Source organism: Symsagittifera roscoffensis, chromosome 6 (assembly GCF_963678635.1).
Source record: "Symsagittifera roscoffensis chromosome 6, txSymRosc1.1, whole genome shotgun sequence".
NCBI lineage: Eukaryota > Metazoa > Xenacoelomorpha > Acoela > Convolutidae > Symsagittifera > Symsagittifera roscoffensis.
In genome coordinates this window covers 42,038,899-42,062,378 of record NC_087067.1, presented here as the reverse complement: position 1 = coordinate 42,062,378, position 23,480 = coordinate 42,038,899, and the positions used below count along the sequence as shown (strand labels likewise).

The following is a 23,480-nucleotide window of genomic DNA, read 5'->3' as shown; positions in this document are numbered from 1 at the left end:
GAAAGTTTTGTATCAGTTTTAGTGACTTGATCGAGTCTTAGAAAACTGCTCGTTTTGATATTTAACAGGTAAGTGACCTGATCATTTGTGGTTATGTTAGAATTAAATGAAATGACACGATGAAACATATAGTACTGTTGAGTTGAGATGTTTGAAGCCTGTAATGACGTTTCGGTTTGTTGACATTTTGGCTTTTTTGGCGCCACAAAACTTCGAGCATATGTAGCCATTGAATTTTAGATAACGATGATATATTTCACTGGACTTCATTTGTTACTTTGTGGCGTGAAGATACAGTTTTTGATCTACGAATGGAGATTAAAATTGTATGAAAATGTCACAGCTGAATAATAGAAGCGAGGATGCTGCTAAAGCCGATAAAATCACGGGAGCAGCAGCGACACTGTCTTTTCATGAAGTCGGCTACAAAGTGAGTATTTTTTCTATTCTGTTCACAACTAGGTGTTTTAAATCAGATCATCTTTCAGTTTGACGATCTATTTTCACAAGTTTTCCATATTTTACAGGGGCGGATCTAGGATTTTCTCGAGGGGGGCGGATTTTTTAAAAAATGAAAATTTTGACGACCTTTTTTTTAGGTCGACAAAATTGATTTTCCGAGCTCTCCTAAAGCACTAAAAAGACGGGTGTGCTTGCAGGCAAAATTTTCAAAAAACAGGCCAAAAAGGCGTTTTTGGGCATTTTTGGAAAATTTTGACAAAAAATTGCGTTTTATCGGCGCGTGCTCCCCCTCAAAGTTAGTATATATTGGCGCCAAAGGCGCCTTTAGAAAATTTTCAGGGTCGGTTGGCCAAAAATGGATTTCTTAAAAAGTACCAAAGGGGGGAACCTTTGGGTCGGCAGGGGGTCGAATCCCTGAGGGGAGGGGAGGGGAGGGGAGGCGTTCGCCCCCCTCCCTAAATCCGCCCCTGTTTTACATTGGCTGTGGAAATTAAAAAGTAAATATATATCAGAAATGAAATAAGTTTCTCAAAATTGCATCTATTTTTATCAGCCTGATACAGAATTATTGTGATTTTTTTTAAAATCTGAAACTCTAGCCAGAGTTGCATTCCACGAGAAGCTATCCAGACTGTGAGCGTTTTTGAAAACAGGATACTTTAGGTGCAAGTGGGAAATTGTTGCAGAAAGATTGCAAATGTGATTCTGCGAGATGTCAGCGGAGTCTTTGAGCCGGGTCTAAATGCAATCATGGGCCCTACAGGTGGAGGAAAGACCAGTCTTCTGGATTTACTGGCGGGCAGGCGGGAATCAGAAGGACTGCAAGGGGACATTCTGTTTAACGGAAAGACGTTGCCGAGTGATTTCAAACTGATTTCGGGGTCAGTTCTTGGATTTTTAAGCTGAAGTTTTTGTTTTTTAGATAGTGTGAAATTGATATTGAATTGAAATATTTACACTCTGCTCCAGGAGAGAATATAGGAATGCCAATTTTTTAGATTTCTGACTAGTGCCTTCCTTTCCGCTCTTCCTCAAGAAAATTGCCCATTACATATATGTATGAATGAATGTAAAACTATGTTCATGAAATCAAAAAAAGTTGGTCTAGACTAGAAAGTCACTATATATTTTTGCCTTTTATAGGTATGTGACACAAGATGACATCATAATGGGTACCCTCACTGTTAGAGAAAATCTGCAGTTTGCGGCTAACATGAGGCTACGAAATTGCTCCAAGGAGGAAAAATTGGAGAGAGTTAATGAAATCATCCAAGACTTGGGCCTGGATAAGTGCCAGCACACTAAAGTGGGTACCGTGATGATCCAGGGCGTATCAGGCGGAGAGAAGAAGCGATGTAACATCGGCATAGAACTGGTCACTAAGCCACAAGTTCTTTTTCTTGGTAAGGCTGGAAGCTTATGAATTGCTAAAATATACAAAACATATCAGAGGTACTGAAAATGCGAACCAACTAAGAGAAATCAAACATTTTATAAAGGTTTAATCAACAATGTGATTTATTTCCTTATGAGAGCAAGTGTACTTGCAAATGGGAAACAGATTTTTCCCTTAATAATTAATTTATACAAATCGGTTAGAAATTGACCCTACAAAATCTTTCAACATCAAGATGGTTTATGCTTCAGGTGTCGGCCCGGTCTTGGTAATCTTCATTGTAAAGAACTTGAAAATTCATTTTGGGAAATTTCGAGTCGTTGGCCTCGTTTGACTATTTTTGTAAATTATTTTCCAATGCATGGATTTTCAAGGCATCATTTTTCTTCTGATTTCATCTATGATTGAAAGAAGTTTTTGTAATTTGTAAGTTTACGAATTCTGATGTTGTTAATTAAGGTTTCTATATTTTTTTCAGCTTCATTGGGTTCGGCGTATGCTATATCAACTTATTTCCCTCATTTTTGTGTCGCTTGAAGTTAAAAGTAGATATTTATGCTTTTGTGTGGTTCAGTCAATAGGAATGAGGCGTAATAATTTTCCAGGACACTATATTGTTTATGGCTGAACCGGCGTCTGCCCAAGTATTGTCGGCTTAGTTGTTGCTCGGAAATTGAACTGAAAGGAGTAAAATTTTTACTTATTGATCCAATTTTCTCAAATTGAGTTGATTGTATTAACAAAGTGTCAATTATAAAATGTTATTGAAATTCAAAGAGTTTTAAGGCCATATATTTTGTACTTTGAAGGTTGAAATTTTTCAGCTATCTGTTTGGAAGACAATTTTTTCACTTTAGTGGTTTCCGTAATATTTTTTCTCTGATAGTTCACATAGGTTTCCGTAATATTTTTTCGTAATGTTTCCGTAATGTTTTTTCTCTGATAATTCACATAGCTATGTTTTTGTTGTATCGCAAATGCTGCGAAGCTCCGCTTTGCTTTTGTGCCAAACTACACACATGCGATTAGCAAGTGTTATGAAATTAGGTACTCAATTTTTCCTTTTAACAACTTATTTAAGAGAAACTTGTTTCTTTTTTGGCGTTACTTCTTTCAAAAATCTGTATATGAATAGATACTTATACTCCATGCGTGGCTTAAAAATCTTGTAGGGTTTGAAAATGCCAGTTTTTCAGCTTAATGCACGTAAACCTAAAGTATTATGTCGACGTAGTTGCCATTCAGTAAAAAGTGCTAATTTTAACAGTAGCAAGTGCATGCAAAATTTCGGAGTCATCATTTTCCTCGATTTTCCTTTTGCTGTTGTTGTTATTTGCCCGCAAATTGTTATAGTTTTCCGCAAATTTTTAGTTGCACGCTTAATTTTTCGTCGGATTAATTCTTTTCTTTTCGGCTAATATTTTGTTATTTAACTTACGTGATTTAGAGTGATGTAAAGCCATTTTAATTTCGTTATGCTCATAGTGTTTAAGAGCAATGAACATAACGAAGACTTTTATATAGGTCTTGCTGATTTTTTTTTTTGTTTTTTTTTCAGGAAAAAGTCTTAAAATATTGATGCACTAAGGTATAATACATTTTTTGAGTTCAATTGAAATCCATCTGCTGAAAGTGACGTAAATAGTACTCTTCAAATACGAACGTGGAAATTGCGCAAAAAACGTAAACGATTTCCAGTTTCGAAAGTGGAATTTATTTTTAAGATTTTCCAGCGGAATAAAAACTTTACCTATTGTTCCAGTTTTCTCAAGTTGCGTTTATGTTATCAAAAAAGTGCCAGTCATAAATTGTTCTAGAAATTCAAAGAGCTTAAAGGGCATCTATTTTTTTCTTTGAAATTCGAAAGTTGAGGTTGTTTCAACAAAGTCAGTGTTTTTATTATGTTTACTTGCGTTCATTACTCTTTTCCAATCTTCGATTGGCTATGTTTTTAAATAAAAGATTTTTTGTTCGGCTCAAATGCTTTTCGGCTCAATATGTGAAATATATAATTATGGCTTCTTTCTGTATAGCAAATGATGCGAATCTCCGCTAAGCCTCTATGTATAATGATTGTTCGGAAATTGTCATGAAGTTTTTAATTTGACTCATTACGCAAGCGGAGCGTTGTGTAATACTACCAGGAATTTTTGTTTTTCCAACCTAGGTCGCAATTATCAGAGCTACTTTTGGTAGCAATTTTGAAGCAGGCTGCATTGGCAGTTTCATAACATTTGCTTTGGCATTCGATTGGTAATAGGTTAAAACAGCTGATGCATTTTAATTATCAAATCAAACCGAAAAAAAAATTGTTCCATACATTAGTAGTAATAAAGTTTACATAAAATTTTTCAACTCAATATTTTTTGCGAAATTTTTATACACGATTAAGCTTTATAATTTCCTATTCATTACATGCAAATTTAGTGTAGTTGGTTATGTTTTAAATTTGTGACACTTTTGCTGCTTGGCAATTTATTAGCATCTGTTTCTGTTTTGTTAGTGGCTTGCGTCAGTCAAAAATTAGAAGTCCTTTTAAGACCATTTTTTGGCAAATATGTTGGACCTGTTAACAAATGCTTGAATAAAGATTGATATCAGAGTTTCAGACATGTGGTGTTTAATTTACCCAAGCAATGTTTGTGGAGTAATAGGAGCCCACTTTTTTGATGCAACTCAAACAGATTTGATCTTAACTAGCCTGTGGTAATCTACAGAGCATTCAATGTCGCTTGCATCTTTTTGGCAGACACGGGTCCTATGCCACAGTTGTCAACGCAGTTGATTTTTAATCTGGATCGCTGGAATTTCAGTTCCGCAATCTACTGAATGTTTTTTGATTGATTTTTTTTGCTATTTTTTGCAGTTTGTTGCATTTTTACAATTTTTGGGAATTTTTGCTTCGAGAAGTTAATCATAGCTTCCGGGTTAATTTTTTGTGCTTCAGATGAGCCGACAACAGGACTGGATGCGAGTACTTCGCATAGTGTGATGAATCTACTGCGGGATCTGACTGTTCAAGGAAACAGGACAATCGTGTTCAGCATCCACCAGCCGAGATATTCGATCTTCCGACTGTTCGACCGACTGCACCTGTTATCCTCTCACGGACAGACTGTGTTCCATGGGCCAGCCAGCCAAGCAGTCGACTATTTCGCCAGACATAATCTGGTCTGTGAAACATACAACAACCCAGCAGACTTTTTTCTGGATGTCATAACACAGAATTCAGAATCATCAGATCTGAAGATAAACCTGAGCGATTCAGTAGTTCCAATCATAGAGACATGCAACAGTAATGGGAAAGCAGCGCAAATCGATTTGCCAGCTTTGTTTAAAACATCGCCCGAGAATCGATTGATGAAAAAAGTTTGCTTTGAGATCTTAGATCATAGAACTATTAGTGACAACTGTAGATCGTTGGGATACCCGATTAATTGGTTTAGCCAATTTTTCTACCTCTCACAACGATCAATCAGAAACTTGCTCCGTGAAAAACAACGTTCGATCGTACCTTCGGCCTCCATGGCTATCCTTGCTTTGGTTGTGGGTTCTCTATACTTGGACGTGGCGACTGATTTGAATGGGTTCCAAAACTTGTTCGGGGCTCTTTTCTTTGTTTCGATCCAAATGCTTTTTGGAAACGTTCCTGCGATCCAAGCTTTTATTACTGGACGGAACATATTTCTGCATGAATCGGCTAATGGTTTTTACCGAGTCTCGGCCTACTTTGTTGCTACAGTGTTTTGTGACTTATTGCCCTTACGCACGGTTCCTAGTTTGGTATTCGGAACCATTTTCTATTGGATTATTGGTCTGAAATTTAACTTGAAACTCTTCGCGTTTTTTCATTTGACGAACATTGTTACAACTATGAGCGCTTGTTCGTTGGCATTTTTCATAAGCGTAGCGTCGGGTTCTTCCACAGTAGCTAATGCATTGTTGGCGGTAATTTTTGTCATTATGATGCTGTTTTCAGGGCTTATTCTGAACGTTTCAAGCATGCCGGTCGCCTTAAGTTGGCTTCAGTATACAAGCATCTCTAGATTCTGTTTAGTTGCACATGCTGGAGCTCAAATTTCAGACTTGGAGTTCTGTGGGTACAGAACTATTATCCGGAACGGAACCGCTCACGAGGATTACTTCTGTGAGCCAGGAAAGGAGCTCCTTAGACTACAGGATATTAACTATGATACAGCAAGTCAGTGGCTGAATGTTGGTTTTCTTTTGATTTACACTGTTACTTTTTTCACTTTAGCCTATTTGTCACTCAGAATGGTGCGAAAAAATAAGTAAATTGCGTCGAAAAGAAACAAATCGTCGAAGAGCTGCCGAAATGTTTTTTTTTGTAGTGTAATTAGCTTGCTTAGATCTAAGGTGAAATAAGAAGAAGTTTGTTTTTAAATAGTAAATTGTTATTAGAATTAAGAGAAATGGGTTAAAGAAATCCTATATATTTTATTTTAAATGGTTGATTTGATTGATTCCTTAAATTAAATTTGAATTTATTTAAATAATTAGAAAATTGACTGTTTCGGTGGTTGCGATAAAGCGAGAAAATCGTTGTTTGTAGCTGAGGTTTTGATCGCATGGTAGGAAAATTTCATCTTTTGGAACGTTGTTTTTTAAAAGGAGCACCTCGACTAAAACTTGGTGTAATATTGCCCGGAGACTTGTGTATCCTTTTTAATTAGTGCATTTTCATGCAAATTGTGATCACCTGTAGACTCTCTGATTTTTTTTGTACAAATGAGATTCCGGTGGTTTTTTACACATTGAGAGCACAAATTATTTCGAATGGACCAAGTAAGGTAAATACTTCTCAATAGAAAAAAAAATTACGTGCCCAGAAATTTACTTTCATTAATTGCTCCCACAGTGACAAAACATTGGATATTTTTTTTTATGCAAACGAACTTTCTTTGCAATTTTGTCAATGAGATTTGTAGTAGAACACTAGCACTCCAGTTTGTCTAGCTTCCCTTCATGTCGATTTTAGGCCATGAAAGTTTTCTAATGGTACTTCTCTTCTAGCATTCGTCTCTCTGATTGCAAAAAAAGCATGGCGATCATAATTGATGAGCTTTACCGAATTAGATGTTCAAGAATTAGATCTCTGAATGAATGACATGGCACATTTTTGGCTACTTGGATCATCTCTAAACAAATTTGAGTTTTTGAAGAGTCTTTAATTAACCAAAGACAATTGCTTTGTACAAAATTTGCGCTTAATAACTAATGCGTTCAAACTCAACCTTTTTGTGTCTTTGTTGAACCATTTTTGACACTCAAAAAACAGTGATGTTTATTAACTGTTTAAATTAGCTGTTTAAATCTGATTACCGTCATGCCAAGTTTTCCATAATTATGTGCCAAAGCTCATTATTGAAATTCATTTAAATAAACTATACGAACTGAAAGTTATTTTCAAGCAATTCCATGCATGAAACATTTGATGAAAATGTTGAAAATTAAGTCTTAAAACATTTTTAAACAAGCAAGTTATTCAAAAAGAGCGCATTTGGTGACTCAATTCAATGGCAGTTCAAAAGCATCTGTCCTATTGTATTAATTGGTTCGTGTTTGCATTTTCAAGCAGTGACCATGTCGCAGATGCTAGGACCTGAGGCTCAAAATCTTGAAGCAAGTGATTCGATTCCTGCTCATTGCAAAAGTTTCATTGTTCCGACCATTTGAAAAATGGGGAGGAATTTTGCATTCGGGTGTTATAGTTTTTTTCATTTTCTGTTTTCCGCGCAAAATCAGGTTGCACAAAAAATCATCAGAATAGGTCGAGTGATATATTTACACTTGCGATCAGCTTAGTGTGTTATTACTAGCCTTCTTTTTTTCTTACCTAACTCGCAAATAAAAGTGTTCATTAACAGGGTTCACTTATTTGGAAATATCACTTTAGTATTGGAAATTGCACAGCATCTGTTCTCGGCTTTTCTTGTGGCTGGTGTTTGGCGTGTGTTAAGCTTCCTTGGCTGGTGGTTAGAGTGTGAGACTCTTAATCTCTAGGTTTCAGGTTCAAATCTCAGAAGTAACTGAATTTTTGCTAAGTCGAGGCTTATTTCTAATTTATATTATTGAACTTTACAGAGCTGCTTTTTGTCGTTTTCTTGCAATTGTTTGCGAAGCTTCGCTTCTCTGTATGCCAAAGCCTTTTCAGTCGTGATTCGGACGACTATAAAAAATCTGAAACAAATTTTCCCAGTGTCGAGAAAAACCGGTTTGAATTTTTTGATTTTTCGTCTCGTTTCGACCGAATTAAGCGTGCAAATAAAAAGATGGCAACTTGTTAAGTTGTTCAATTAGGCTAAAAAACTTAATTTTCCAAACGAAATCTAGTTTTGAAAACTTTATATGGCATTTCTCTGACAAAAAAATTGAAAAAATTGTGGAAAAAACCATTTCTATTTTTTTGTTATACTTTTGATAACAACTTTGGTCGGTTCTGCCTAGTTTACTTACTTTTTACGCGTTTATAAATTTTCTGATCACATTGTCGATCAAAACCGTGAAACAGAAATTGGCATAGCGACAATTCGTCGCAATTATAGCAAGTGATATTTCGTTTCACTTATAGCAAGCGATATTTCGGTTCATAGCAATGTTTAGACAACCGCATATTCATACTCGTCAGTAAGCAGACAAATACTATATTAACCAATCAGAATCGAGATGAGAAAACAAATTTAAGGAATAAATAATTATTAATTATGAATTTGTTCCTTGTCTCGATGCTGATTGGTTTATATAGTATTTGTCTGCTTACTGACGTGTATGAATACGCGTTTGTCTAAATATAGACTGCACTCCGATAATTCGTTGCTTGGCAATTTTATAAGGAGACATTACTTAGTTGTACCGTAAAACAATTAATAAAGCATAAAGCCGTTTGGGAGTGCGGTCAAAAAAGACAAACTTTATTTCATACCGGGTCAAAAAGTAGACAAATACTAAATCAACCAATCAGAATTGAGAACACAAAGCAAACCCAGGAAGTGAATAATGAGTAATTATTTTTTTTCTAAGTTTGCTTTTTGTTCTCGATTGTGATAGGTTAATATAGTAGTTGTCTACTTTATGACGTATCTACTTTATAACTTGTCTATTTTTTGCTATGTAACCAGCCGTTTGATTGCTGTGCATTGCCAAATCAATTTACTTCAAATTAATTTTTGATATATGTTAAATTGGGGCTAGGAATTTAGACGATAAGCAAATTAGACGGATCCATTAAAACGGAATTTAGACGTTAAATTGTTTTTGCCAAACTAGGATTTTAGACGGAAAACAACGGGCTAACAAAACTTATTGCTTAAAACAAGTTTTCATAATTACAAAAGTAGTATATGATCAAAATATTTATCACAATTGATTTATCAGACGTTAAGCTCAATATTATAAAAAAATTTGAAGTGCATAAATTATACAATTGCGGCATGTGAAAATTGCGGCCTGTTAAAAGTTGATTTGCATTTAAGAAAGCTCGGAAGAAAGTTAATTGTAGTCAGTTAACAAATTTCAGACTCGAACAATACAATTACGTCTAATTTCCCATATTTTTAATTTTGCATCGAAGTCTAAATTCGTTTTTGTTGGTCACATCTAATTGCTTTTCATCTAATTTCCTAGGCCCCTGTAAAATTGCTCTGCGGTGAATTGTCTCATTTTGAATTACTTTTATTATTCATCTGTAGTTAATGGTAGCTGGTGGCAGATTGTTGCATTGCGTTAAAATCGTATCTCCAAATCTACTTTCTCTACGTATCTCCCCAAGAAGTTAACGCAAAAAATAACTATTATCAAATGTGTCATTTTTAATTGTTTGAGATGACAATGGACAAATTAATACACAGCAGCAGAACTCCACCAATTCAAAGCTGCATTGCTCTGAAGCCGAGCTGCTTCGGTAAACAATTCTTAACAGGAAGAAAATTCTAGCTTCATGATTGAAAGACTTGCTACTATCGCAACTGTAACGAACTTTCTTATTTTATCGTTTGTTAACTCTCGCGAATCTCAACAAATACAAAGGAAGTCGATTTGTCTTGGTAAAAACAAACCAAGTTCAATTTTTTGACAAAACTAACAGTTATTTCCGTTGCTAAATTTCTCTATTTCCTGTCAACTTATTTGATTGGAAACAGCGATATCAGGAAAATAAAAATGCAGCCAAAGCACTAGCATTTCTTGCTTTTTGTTACTGTTTGTATCTTACTTGCTGCAATACAGAAAAAAACTTTATATGGAAAGTGCATTCTTCTTCTTTTAGTATAGATCAACCTCCGCGATTTTGTTTGATGTTTTAATCATTCTTCAACCATGTGAGAAATGTCTAAACATCTGATAACCATCTTGGTTGAAGCTAGATCCTTACAACTCTCGCTATTTTCAGATTTACATGGCATCGGTGGACGTTCAAGTAGAAATAAAAGGTGTGTCGGCTACAAGTGAAATTGACAAAGAAAAATTCACAAATGGCGAAACCATCACAACAGGAACAACAAACACTCTTTCGTTCCATAACCTGAAATACTCGGTGAAAGTCGGGAGACCTTTCAAAAAAGTGGACAAAAGAATCTTGAGAGATGTGAGCGGGATTTTTGAACCTGGCCTGAATGCAATTATGGGACCAACTGGAGGCGGGAAGACTAGTTTGCTGGACTTACTGGCCAAAAGGAAAGATTCAAAAGGACTGGAAGGAGAGGTCCTTTTAAACGGAAGACCGGTGCCTAAAAATTTCAAACTGATTTCTGGGTTAGTCTCTTCACATTGACAAAATAATTAATACAAGGTATTTTTATGGGTTTGTCGCGAAGTTTTTTGTCGCGGAGTTGATTGTTTCTGCTGTTTTTAATTTTAGTGCAAATACTTATAAAATCAATTTTACGTAGAAGAGCACATGAGAAATTACGGCAGGCTTACGAAATAGAATCTAAATTTGAGCATTTCATTTGGAAGTTTTTTTCTTACATGTCACAAAATTTTTACCATTTAATTGTGTTTCGAGTATTTTAGCGAGTTGTCATTTTAATGCACGATACATGCACGTTAAATGCACGTGTGATATTAATACCGAAGCGAAGTTTGCATTAACTTTTTTCTTTTCCTAGCTAGGGTGCATGGTAAGAAATAATGTCATCTTTATTAATATTAAATAACTGTTTTCAGCTTTTTAACATCTAAGACAAACTGCTCGTTTTCATAAAATCTTTGTGCTTGTTTTGATGAATAAAGTTGTACACTTGTTTAGTCAAAATTAGCTGTTTTCATTTAGGTGACTGGATTCTTTTCCGAAAGTTGCAAATATTTTTGAACTCGAAATACTATTTTACACAAACAAAGGATTTACTCAATACGTCGAAAGAATTATTGTGAGCATCGAAAAATTTGTTTTGGCAATCGAAAACTCTTGCGTGACCAAAAAGATTAGCGTTCAAAGTTTTGCAACTTTCAATGTCATTTTTTCTGTTGAATTTATTCATAACTAGTTAGGTTTTTTAGCTATGTAGTGCAAGATGACGTAGTGATGGGTACTCTGACAGTGAAGGAAAACTTAGAATTCGCTGCCAATTTGAGAATGAGAGGCAACTTGACCTCTAAACAGAAGGCGGACTGGGTGGATGAGCTGATCAAAGAGCTGGGACTGGAGAAGTGTGAAAACACTAAAGTGGGCACTGAGTTGATCAAGGGCGTCTCTGGGGGAGAGAGGAAGAGGTGCAACATAGGAATTGAGCTGGTCACTAAACCACCTGTTCTTTTTTTGGGTTAGTATCAAAACGATGTTCAATTTAGTGCAAATTAGTGATTTAGTGCAAAATCTCGTAGGCAATCTGATTTTATTGATTTATTTATAAAGTTACAGAATAGTCCTGACAGGGTTTTTCCCCGAGATTTAAACGATCAAAATAAATGAAGTTTTATAAGATCGTTTTTTGAAAACAATCGAAAGTTTGGTACGATAAAAAACGAACGTTTTAATTACGGCTTGAGAAAACGAGTGTAATTAATGAAATTTTCCCGAGGTTGTTTTTTTTTCAATTGAAAAGTGCTCACTTTTATTTTTTTTAATGAAGCATGGGTAAAAGCTTGAGGAAAGACGCGCCATTGGTTGAATGGAAAAATGTGTGCTCCAATATGGAAGCCTTTGGTTTGAAACTACAATCACGGTACAAATAAAGGGCAATTTTTAGGTTTCAACCGATGTAATGAACCAAAATTACGCTCTTAATTCGAGGCGTCATGTTATAGCAGATTCTGTGATTATGCAGAGTTAAAATAAAAAAATTGATCTCAATTTAATTGAATAAGAGGAACATTACTAAATGCTAAGGCGTTCGTTTCGAGCTCATCAGTTCGAGTACTCGATCCCCTGTCATCAAGATAGTGTGAGAGGAAGAGCTGTAACTAGACTTCTGGATTATCGGCTAACGATTTAAATCTTTGGTGTTCCGAGATGCTGGATTAAGTGCCGATAAAGACTGCCAAATTAAAAAAAAACGCTGCCTGGGGTTGAGTTTTCCTAATTAAGACAATTATCTCACGATTGGTCGACAAATTTAACTAGTTTAGCGGCAAACACTGATTTACGCGAACTATTCTTTTTGTGCCGAATGTAAGCGCAACGGAGCAAGCGGTCCTTTCTTGCCAGTGCCGCGTTTGATTTTAGCGTTATTTTTTGAGTCTGCTAGAACCGGTCTTTTTAAAACCTGTTGTTCCCCTGGTATTACTTTTTTTTGCTTCAGATGAGCCGACAACAGGGCTGGATGCGAGTACTTCGCATAGTGTGATGAATCTACTGCGGGATCTGACTGTTCAAGGAAACAGGACAATCGTGTTCAGCATCCACCAGCCGAGATATTCGATCTTCCGACTGTTCGACCGACTGCACCTGTTATCCTCTCACGGACAGACTGTGTTCCATGGGCCAGCCAGCCAAGCAGTCGACTATTTCGCCAGACATAATCTGGTCTGTGAAACATACAACAACCCAGCAGACTTTTTTCTGGATATTATCCTCGAAAACAGTGATTCATCAGAAATGAATGAGGACCAAGTTCGTGAAAAGGAAGTTGAAGAAAAGATACCAATGAATGGGAAATCGGAAAAGAAAAACCTTCCACATTTTTTCTCGGAGTCTGTGGAATACCAGAAAATACAAGCGGACTGCAAGACGATAAGTTTGAACGCATCAAACAGCGCTGACATGCCTGGAGATCATGATGATTTAGGTTACGCGACCAATTGGTTCGCACAGTTTGTCTACCTCTCGATAAGGTCATTAAAGAACTTACTCAGGAATCCTCAAACCTCAATAGCTCCTTCAGTTATGATGATTATACTTTCCCTCTTAGTTGGGACATTGTATATAGACTGGACTACGGATCTGAACGGATTCCAAAACGTTTTTGGAGCGTTGTTCTTCGCGACGTTGCAAATGATGTTTGGAAACATGGCGGCACTTGAAGTGTTCGTTAACGGCAGAAGCCTATTCCTTCACGAATCCGCGAATGGGTTCTACAGAGTATCGTCATACTTTGTATCGAAAGTCGTTTGTGACCTTTTGCCCCTGAGAGCAATCCCGACTGTGCTGTTTTCGACGATTTTCTACATCATGCTTGGACTAAAAGCTGACCTGGGATACTTTGTCTTTTTCCTGTTCGTCAATATGACCACAACCATGGCAGCTTGCTCTCTGGCGTTTTTCTTCAGTGTCCTAACCGGAGTTTTCGCTGTGGCACAGGCATTGGTGTCTGTCAGCTACATCATCATGGTGTTATTCGCTGGCTTGATTCTAAATGTCACGAGTATGCCCGAGATTTTGCAGGCGTTGAAGTACGTCAGTATTCCGAGATATTGCTTGGCAGCCCACGCTTCGGCCCAGATCACAGATTTGAATTTCTGTGGGGAGATGACATTCATGGGCGCCGGAGGGAATCGAACGGAGAAGTTCGTGTGTCAAAGTGGCGAGGAGTTGCTAGACAAACAAGGGATTGGATCTGAGGTTACAGAGCGATGGATGAACTGCGCTTTCCTGATCATCTTTACGGCATTTTTCTTCTCGATTACTTACATTGTTCTTAGAACGATGCAGAAACGAAAGTAAAAAAAACCTGAATGAGACAATATAAAACTTAGTTAAATTACAGTATAATACAGTATAAATACAGTATAAAACTTAGTTATATTCGTTAAATTAGTTAGTATCTTTTTAAGATCTTTCGCTGTACTTTTTCATTCCGATCCTCAATCTAATTTTGCAGGTCAAGATGAAACAAAAATTTAATTTGAAAAATGCGAGCGCGTTTGGTCGAAAGCAAACATTTTTTGTCCTAATCCAATAATGACACAGGTTGTCAAAATTTATTATAAAGTACATTGCAGCTCGCTAAAATTCGGCAAGGAGCCAATTTACGCTTTCGTATTTATAGCATAGCTTTATTTAAAGTTTTCCCATTTCGCTGTTATACAATTCTTCCTACTGATACTATGGATTCTTAAATTACTATTATGAATTACTTTTGTTTTGGATGTATTAAAATAAAACTAAATTAACAGCAGGTGAAACAAGATCTATTTAAGTACCAACCCCTGGTAAAAAAAAAGAGGCGACATAGGCTGGTTACTAGGAGCGAATTCCGCATATGCCTCTGTAAAATTCATCCTTTGTAGGGGATTTCGATAATAGGTACCATAGAGGTCGGGGGATTTTTAAATAGATCCGCTCAAAAAGCTGCTGACAGACAAAAATGACATATGTTATATTTTTCATTTTTTTTATAATCAGCCTGTTTTTTTATTTTCCGCATTCGATTTTGAAAACTTTGACCTAGAATGCAAATTTGCTGTTATCTGTTTCGTCCTTACTGAATCTGAATGTTTAATTTAATTTCAAATTTTACTGAACTCATAATTTACTGAATTCAAAATTACATTTATCCATAACTTTTAGCTCGATTTTAGCCATAGAATAGTGAAAGATTTCAAGAATATTTGAAATTGTAGCGGAATGCTGTTCTCTAAATAACCTGCAAGTACTAGTAGTTGAGAATTCTTTGGTCTGTTTAGCGCCTTGATAAAAAGTGCCCATTGTTCGCTTTTTTATTGGAGCAACTTATAAGATAATGAATATATATGAAGTCTTATCTGTGTTTGCCAATCATCCATTTCGAAAATAATTCCAAATCTTTTTGGCCATTTTCAATATTTTTGAACATTATGAAATAGCTTTTATCAACGTGTGTTATTGAAACGAGGGATTGATCTACGTCTAACTTAATCAGGTCTTTTAATCATTTTTTTAATGGTCCGGGATTTCTTCTTTCTTTTGAGTGTCTTTTTGTTCGTTAATTTCCCTTTATTTGAAGCTCTTTTGCCATAGCTAAACATTAGGCACATTTTTCTGTTTGAAATATCTCTTAAAAACTTGTCTAGTTTCTCTGTGTCGTTTTGGTAGTTACGCAAAATGCAAGGGGTTCTTAGCCTGTTTAAACTAAATAACGCTGGTGTTAAAATACGAGGTCATTTTTTTCCAACCTAAATAACTATTTTCAGTGCTCATAAAAGTGTTCAATTTCTCTGTTCACTTTTAATGCAGTATATGCATAATAACTAGCGCTTAATTATGATCGGTAATGGGAATATTGCTTCAAGCAAATGTAAATTTTTTTGTACCGTCTGAAAGATACTGATGGCCTGGTCTGGTCTTAAAACTGTAAAAAAAAACTATTGCAGGTGTCATCATTTAAAGCAGAGCTATGGGGGTACGAAAATAATGGGTGGGGGTTATTGATAGCATGTTTTTTTTCGGAATTTTTTGCGTTTTCGAAGCTACCTTATGCTTAATTCTGCCTATATTTGCGAAGTGCAGCTTCGCCTATGAGTTAAATTAAACCACGAGAATCTAATAAGGTAGTTAATTGTTATCATTACCAGCACTTCACGAAGTGGGAAGGAAGCATGGCGTAGGATGTTTTTTGAGACGACTTAGACCACCTGAAAGAAAGCTCGTAGAGGTCACGCGTAGTACTGAAGCCTTATTGGTAGAGATTCAGATTCGAAAAAATTGTCAAAAATTGGTCTATTTTTTGGCCATTCAGACCATAGTTGGCCTGAAAACTGGGTATAGACTAATTTCAATTGCCAGTTCCATTTTGTTAATTGATCTTGATGAAACAGTCTATGCAGTTCTTAATTACACCATATTCTTCTCTTTTAAATCTATTGTATATTTAAATGCGGGCTTCAATGTCTCACCATGTTTAAGTTTTTTCAACGTATTGTTTTTGCTGTTTAAAAAAAATTCGCGTTTAAGCTATATCGCATATTGCAATGGTTTAATTTTTTTCTGGATTTTCCCGGTTGATTTCAGTAGTTATTTAACCAATTTTCAAATTATCAACCCAATAGTGGGATGATGTGAGGGTTCCTTCTGGGGCTGCGAGTTTGGCCTTCAATTATGAATACAAAGTTCTTTTAGTTTATGAGATACGGCAGCTTTCGAGATTTTTCAGAAATTTTTAAGTTAAACAAGTCTCATTCATGAATTCAGTTATTAGGCAATGAAATAAATCGTTAAAATTGGCAAGCTTAGTTGTATGCTGTCGGCCATTTTTATGGTTCTGTTTTAGAGTCCAAAATACCAAGATCTGAAACCAGTAGTTTTGGATATTTGACCATTTTAGTTTTAAAAGAACTTTCAAGGTGAAATGTTTTTATTGTTCAGTTTTTGAAATCAGAAGCGTTGTTGGATGCTCCCATCTATTGCTGGTTGCTATCTTTTCCTTGTTTTTTTTTCATCTATTCAATATATGAGCAGTTTTCACGGAGGACGTAGAATGACGTAGAACAGAATTTGAGTTTTCAAGCATCAAATAAGGCATATTTTGCTGTTAAATTAAAAAAGCAGCAGTGTCGCGAAAAACGTGAGTGACTTTTAGGTTAAAAGTGGTTTTAAAAAAATTACCCTGCGGGATTAAAAAGTTTCTAATTACTCCAGTTTTCTCTAATTGAGCTTGTTTTATGAAAAAAGTGTTCATCCTTACAAATTTTTGAGGTAAGAGAGCTTCAAAACCAAATAAGACTCAGTAGAATTTTTTCGACTGCATTTCTTATGTTCAAGTGATTTGGTCAATTAAATTCAGCTTTTTATGAAATCCATTCAAATATTTTCAGCAAATATTCCATGGTGGCCCCAATGTAGAGTGATTCAACTTCATTCTCTTTACACAATCAAAGCTTGAAACTTGAAATTTCGTGTGTCGAACTTGAAATTTCATTTTGGGAAATTTTGAGTCGTTGGACTATCGTTTGATTATTTTTTTCGACCTTTTTTCCAAAGCTTGGATTTCTAAGGCATCATTTTTCTTCTGATTTTATCTATGATTGAAAAACGTTTTTATAATTTGTAAAATTACCAACTCTGATGTTGTTTACGCAAGCAAAGCTGGTGTGATAGTATGAACTCTTTTTTTCCAATCTAAGTGGCAAATATTAGTGTTCATTTTGAAAGTGTTCATTTTTTTGATCAATAACCAGCTATTAAGTACAGCCAATGCTAAGGATTAACACAGACTATTATATTATAAATAGCGCTTTAGCTTCAAGGTATCATAGATCTGTAGCGTAGAAGTATGGAAGGAGACCCGCAAAAAAATAAGAGGGTTCGAATCTGGGCGGCTTCGGATGTTTTAATGAACCTTTTCGTATACTAGTTAAAATGCGTCCGCTCTATAAATTTAGGCATGTTAATTGGTAATTTTTTTTTTCAAATTGACTTACTGCTAATGCGTCATAATTGGCTCGGGTCACTTAGGAATTATGTAGACTCATAATTGGCGTGCGTCACTTAAGAAAATTTGTAGACTCAAAATTTTGCTCATTCAGTTTTTCCTAGTAGCGGCCAAGTAGCAGAAAGCAACTAAACAAATGAGTCTATTCCAATTGTTAAACCTGAGAGGATTGAGCGTATGACCAATTTGTACAATAAAACTGTTAGCTGGCATCATCTGCACTGTGGTTCGATTTAGCTGAAGTAGATTTGGTTGCTGCCAATTAGATTAGTCCTTCCAAAGAAATTGTTTTTCATGCAATCAGCGTGACTGAATGGTCATTTGTTCGACAATATAACCCCGTGTACCGTCATCAGCCTAAATTTGTTTTGTTGGAACATATTTCTAGTCGTGGGGGTTGCAGATGTCGAAAACTGCAGCCATCGGTGTGCAACACATTTTTTTCGAATTGCGGCGTTCTCAGCCAGTACAAGACACTAGTGCTGTGTGACCAAAAATGTTGGTTGCATGTTTCGTAATCCTACTCTTCTACGATGAAATGAGCCACTTGCGCTCCGTAGACAGCCGCTTGCAGCTCCAAGTTAGGTATCGTCATACGCTTTATTGGGGCGACTCGTGCTTTACCAATCAGAAATTTGGTGTTGTCCCTCTATGTTATCCTGAGAAAAGCTACCGCTGATGAGAGCGCAAACTCCTAGAGATACTTAGATTTTGTTTGTGCTCCGTGAATGAGGTTTCAGGGCACGTGGAGCCACTCGTTTTTCCATTCGTTTCGATTTTCATTGTTTGAATTTTGCTTTCCTTCCAATGAAATATAGAATTGACGAGCAATCGATTACTTCGTCCCTTATGGAACTAACTGAAAAGTTTTCCTCAGGCGAAAGTTTAAAGTTGCTAAAAGTCCGAAAGGGTCAAAGATTGAAGCCGCAAATTTCAAAAGTTCCGTTGTGTGGTTTACTTTTTGGTTGAAATTTTTTCAATTACACACGTGTCCGTAATAGGATCGCATGGAAAATCAAAAACATATTGCTGCTCTGGTTCGCAGTCCCCGAGTCCAAAATTAACGCCAAATTATTAATTTCTAACAATGATTGATTGTTCCAGTTCTCGAATTTTTGATTAGCAGACATAGTCTGATGACCTATGACCTTCTTGTGGCGTCGATTTCGATATGTATAGATCGTCCATATGTTTCGTAGAACCATTTTTTTCTAATATGGGTGCTTGTCTTCATAATCAAGTGCACAACGACATATTTCACAGCACGCAACAAGTGGAGTCTGTAGCTCTAAAGATCAGACCCGGTGAGAAGGTTTGAGTACAAGGACTGGCCAAGACAAACCTTAGACGCATTGGATACTTGGCGAATTTTCTCCGGTTTCCTTGAAATTGTCTGAAGTCGATGAGGCAGATGCCAGATTTTAGCGGCATTTTCGAGTCTTGAGTTGAGTTTAACAACATATCCTTTATTTAAGTCTTTTTCGACAGTTTGGTAGCTTTTTTCTGTCAAAGTATCGTTGTTTTCAAGTATGTTGTTGAGAGCCATCGGCTGTTTTTCTGCAAGCCAACGATTATTTGGTAGGTAAGCATCTTTCCATAGCAAAGCTACTTAAAAGTGTTCATCACCAAATGTTTTCTAAAGTAGCCATAGCACTTTTGTCATTGTTAGACGTAGTTTTCTTTGAAGACCCAATTCCGTAATTGTCTACTTTCATCCAGTTTTAAATGTCTCGAACTATTTATCGTCCACGTGAGGATGTTGATGTATTTGTTTTTAGTTCACTTTTGAGATATCGTTTATTATAATTTCTTGCCTTCCACCAACAGGCCAACCAAGAGGTGTTTTAACAGCGAATGGTACGTTTAAGATCCCTTACAACTTCGTTGTATTGAATAAATTCGATATTATCGTTGCCATTAATTAGAGCAACCGAATTATCTCCAATAATCGGAAACGTAATGTGTCGTTAGTGCTCATGAAATCGGCACAGTTTATTCAGATGTGTTTCGTCCACTGGGGACAGGTTGAGTGATGGAACTGCAATGATGTCTATCAAAACAGTGATGTCAGAGTGAGATTCCAATGAGCGGATTTGCACTGACAACTTTTGATTACAAGTGATCTCTATTGTGTTGTAGTATCCACCAGCCGACATTACGGCAGAGTAGTTTAATTCAAGACATAGTGTTTGCGCGGTTGATTCCAAAATTACTCTGACGGCGTCCACTATCAAGTTAGGCGTATGTTTCGACTGTTCGTTCTCCAAAATACAATTCAACGGCAAGAAAAGCAATCGGTCCTTTTCCAGTTGTTTGAACAGTACATGAAGTGTTTTTGTTCTTCAATCTTGGACCCTCTTAATGGAGTGTGTGATGTCTTCCACTGCATTTTTTGTATGATTTTTTGGAGAACCTTTGAACATGTGTGCTGCTAAGCAGTTTGAACACAGATGGTGCTTCTCGATGTGCTCTCATTTAAATGGAATATCTAAATGCCGAAAATGCGTGCACGAGCTCAAATATGAGTTCAAAATGCGTGCACGAGTTTTCCTCAGGCGAAAGTTTAGAGTTGCTAAAAAGTCCGAAAGGAGCAAAGATTGAAGCCGCAAATTTCAAAAGTTTCCGTTGTGTGATTTACTTTTTGGTTGAAATTTTTTGAATTACACACGTGTCCGTAAAAGAATCGCATGGAAGATCAAAAACATATTGCTGCTCTGGTTCGCAGTCCCCGAGTCCAAAATTAGCGCTAAACTATTAAATTCTAACAATGATTGATTGTTCAAGTTCTCGACTTTTCGATTACCCAACATAAGCTGATGACCTATGACCTTCTTGTGGCGTCGATTTTGATATGTATAGATTGTCCATATGTTTCTTAGAACCATTTTTTACTAATATGGGTGCTTATCTTCATAATCAAGTGCACAACGACCTATTGCATAGCACGCAACAAGTGGAGTCTGTAGCTGTGAAGATCAGGCCCGGTGAGAAGGTTTGAGTACAAGGACTGGCCAAGACAAACATTAGACGCATTGGATACTTGGCGAACTTTCTCCGGTTTCCTTGCATTTGTCTGAAGTTGATGAGGCAGATGCCAGATTTTAGCGGTATTTTCGAGTGTTGAGTTGACTTTAACAACATATCCTTCATTTAAGTCTTTTTCGACAGTTTGGTAGCTTTTTTCTGTCAAAGTATCGTTGTTTTCAAGTATGTTGTTGAGAGCCATTGGCTGTTTTTCTGCAAGCCAACGGTTATTTGGTAGGTAAGCATCTTTCCATAGCAAAGCTACTTAAAAGTGTTCATCGCCAAATGTTTTCTAAAGTAGCCATAGCACTTTTGTCATTGTTAGACATAGTTTTCTTTGAAGACCCAATTCCGTAATTGTCTACTTTCATCCAGTTTTAAATGTCTCGAACTATTTATCGTCCACGTGAGGATGTTGATGTATTTGTTTTTAGTTCACTTTTGAGATATCGTTTATTATAATTTCTTGCCTTCCACCAACAGGCCAACCAAGAGGTGTTTTAACAGCGAATGGTATGTTTAAGATCCCTTACAACTTCGTTGTATTGAATAAATTCGATATTATCGTTGCCATTAATTAGAGCAACCGAATTATCTCCAATAATCGGAAACGTAATGTGTCGTTAGTGCTCATGAAATCGGCACAGTTTATTCAGATGTGTTTCGTCCACTGGGGACAGGTTGAGTGATGGAACTGCAATGATGTCTATCAAAACAGTGATGTCAGAGTGAGATTCCAATGAGCGGATTTGCACTGACAACTTTTGATTACAAGTGATCTCTATTGTGTTGTAGTATCCACCAGCCGACATTACGGCAGAGTAGTTTAATTCAAGACATAGTGTTTGCGCGGTTGATTCCAAAATTACTCTGACGGCGTCCACTATCAAGTTAGGCGTATGTTTCGACTGTTCGTTCTCCAAAATACAATTCAACGGCAAGAAAAGCAATCGGTCTTTTTCCAGTTGTTTGAACAGTACATGAAGTGTTTTTGTTCTTCAATCTTGGACCCTCTTAATGGAGTGTGTAATGTCTTCCACTGCATTCTTTGTATGATTTTTTGGAGAACCTTAGAACATGTGTGCTGCTAAGCAGTTTGAACACAGATGGTGCTTCTCGATGTGCTCTCATTTAAATGTAATATCTAAATGCCGAAAATGCGTGCACGAGCTCAAATATGAGTTCAAAATGCGTGCACGAGTTTTCCTCAGGCGAAAATTTAGAGTTGCTAAAAAGTCCGAAAGGAGCAAAGATTGAAGCCGCAAATTTCAAAAGTTTCCGTTGTGTGATTTACTTTTTGGTTGAAATTTTTTGAATTACACACGTGTCCGTAAAATAATCGCATGGAAGATCAAAAACATATTGCTGCTCTGGTTCGCAGTCCCCGAGTCTAAAATTAGCGCTAAACTATTAAATTCTAACAATGATTGATTGTTCAAGTTCTCGACTTTTCGATTACCCAACATAAGCTGATGACCTATGACCTTCTTGTGGCGTCGATTTTGATATGTATAGATCGTCCATATGTTTCTTAGAACCATTTTTTACTAATATGGGTGCTTATCTTCATAATCAAGTGCACAACAACCTATTGCATAGCACGCAACAAGTGGAGTCTGTAGCTGTAAAGATCAGGCCCGGTGAGAAGGTTTGAGTACAAGGACTGGCCAAGACAAACCTTAGACGCATTGGATACTTGGCGAACTTTCTCCGGTTTCCTTGCATTTGTCTGAAGTTGATGAGGCAGATGCCAGATTTTAGCGGCATTTTCGAGTGTTGAGTTGACTTTAACAACATATCCTTCATTTAAGTCTTTTTCGACAGTTTGGTAGCTTTTTTCTGTCAAAGTATCGTTCTTTTCAAGTATGTTGTTGAGAGCGTTCGGCTGTTTTTCTGCAAGCCAACGATGAATTGGTAGGGAAGCATATTTCCATAGCAAAGCTACTTGATAGTGTTCACCAAATGTTTTCTAAAGTAGCCATTGCTTTTTTGTCATTGTTAGACATAGTTTTCTTTGAAGACCCAATTCCGTAAATGTCTACTTTAATCCAGTTTTAAATGTCTCGAACTATTTATCGTCCACGTGAGGATGTTGATGCATTTGTGTTTAGTTCACTTTTGACATATCGTTGATTATAACTTATTGCATTCCACCAACAGTCCAACCAAGAGGTGTTTTAACAGCGAATGGTACGTTCAAGATCCCTTTACAACTTCGTTGTACTGAATAAATTCGATATTATCGTTGCCATTAATTAGAGCAACCGAATTATCTCCAATAATCGGAAACGTAATGTGTCGTTAGTGCTCATGAGATCGGCACAGTTTATTCAGATGTGTTTCGTCCACTGGGGACACGTTGAGTGATGGAACTTTGAGTGATGGAACTGCAATGATGTCTATCAAAACAGTTATGACAGAGTGAGATTCCAATGAGTAGATTTGCACTGACAATTTTTGATTACAAGTGATCTCTATTGTGTTGTGATATCCACCAGCCGACATTACGGCAAAGTCCTTTAATTCAAGACATAGTGTTTGCGCGGTTGATTCCAAATTTACACTCTGATGGCGTCCACTATCAAGTTAGGCGTATGTTTCGACTGTTTGTTCTACCAAATACAATTCAACGGCAAGAAAAGCAATCGGTCCTTTTCCAGTTATTTGAACAGTACTTGAAGTGTTTTTTCTTCAATCTTGGACCCTCTTTATGGAGTGTGTGATGTCTTCCACTGCGTTCTTTGTATGATTTTTTGGAAAACCTTAGAACATGTGTGCTGCTAAGCAGTTTGAAC

General features: G+C 36.5%; 2 protein-coding genes across 3 annotated transcripts in view; one reads left to right on the top strand and one right to left on the bottom strand.

The window, feature by feature from the left end:
* LOC134847567 (casein kinase I-like) overlaps positions 1–23,480 on the bottom strand; it is a 584,249-nt gene that overhangs the window by 240,716 nt on the left and 320,053 nt on the right. The window lies entirely within an intron of this gene.
* Positions 237–14,513, top strand: LOC134847565 (broad substrate specificity ATP-binding cassette transporter ABCG2-like). Of its 2 annotated transcripts, none has more exons than XM_063864642.1 (4): positions 237–430; positions 1,126–1,343; positions 1,606–1,865; positions 12,616–14,513. In XM_063864642.1, the coding sequence occupies exons 1-4, from the start codon at positions 329–331 to the stop codon at positions 13,974–13,976; spliced, it is 1,941 nt and encodes a 646-aa protein (XP_063720712.1). In that variant the 5' UTR covers positions 237–328; the 3' UTR covers positions 13,977–14,513. The 2 variants fall into 2 exon arrangements, with proteins under 2 accessions (XP_063720712.1, XP_063720713.1); XM_063864643.1 differs by lacking the exon at positions 12,616–14,513 and adding an exon at positions 4,806–6,633.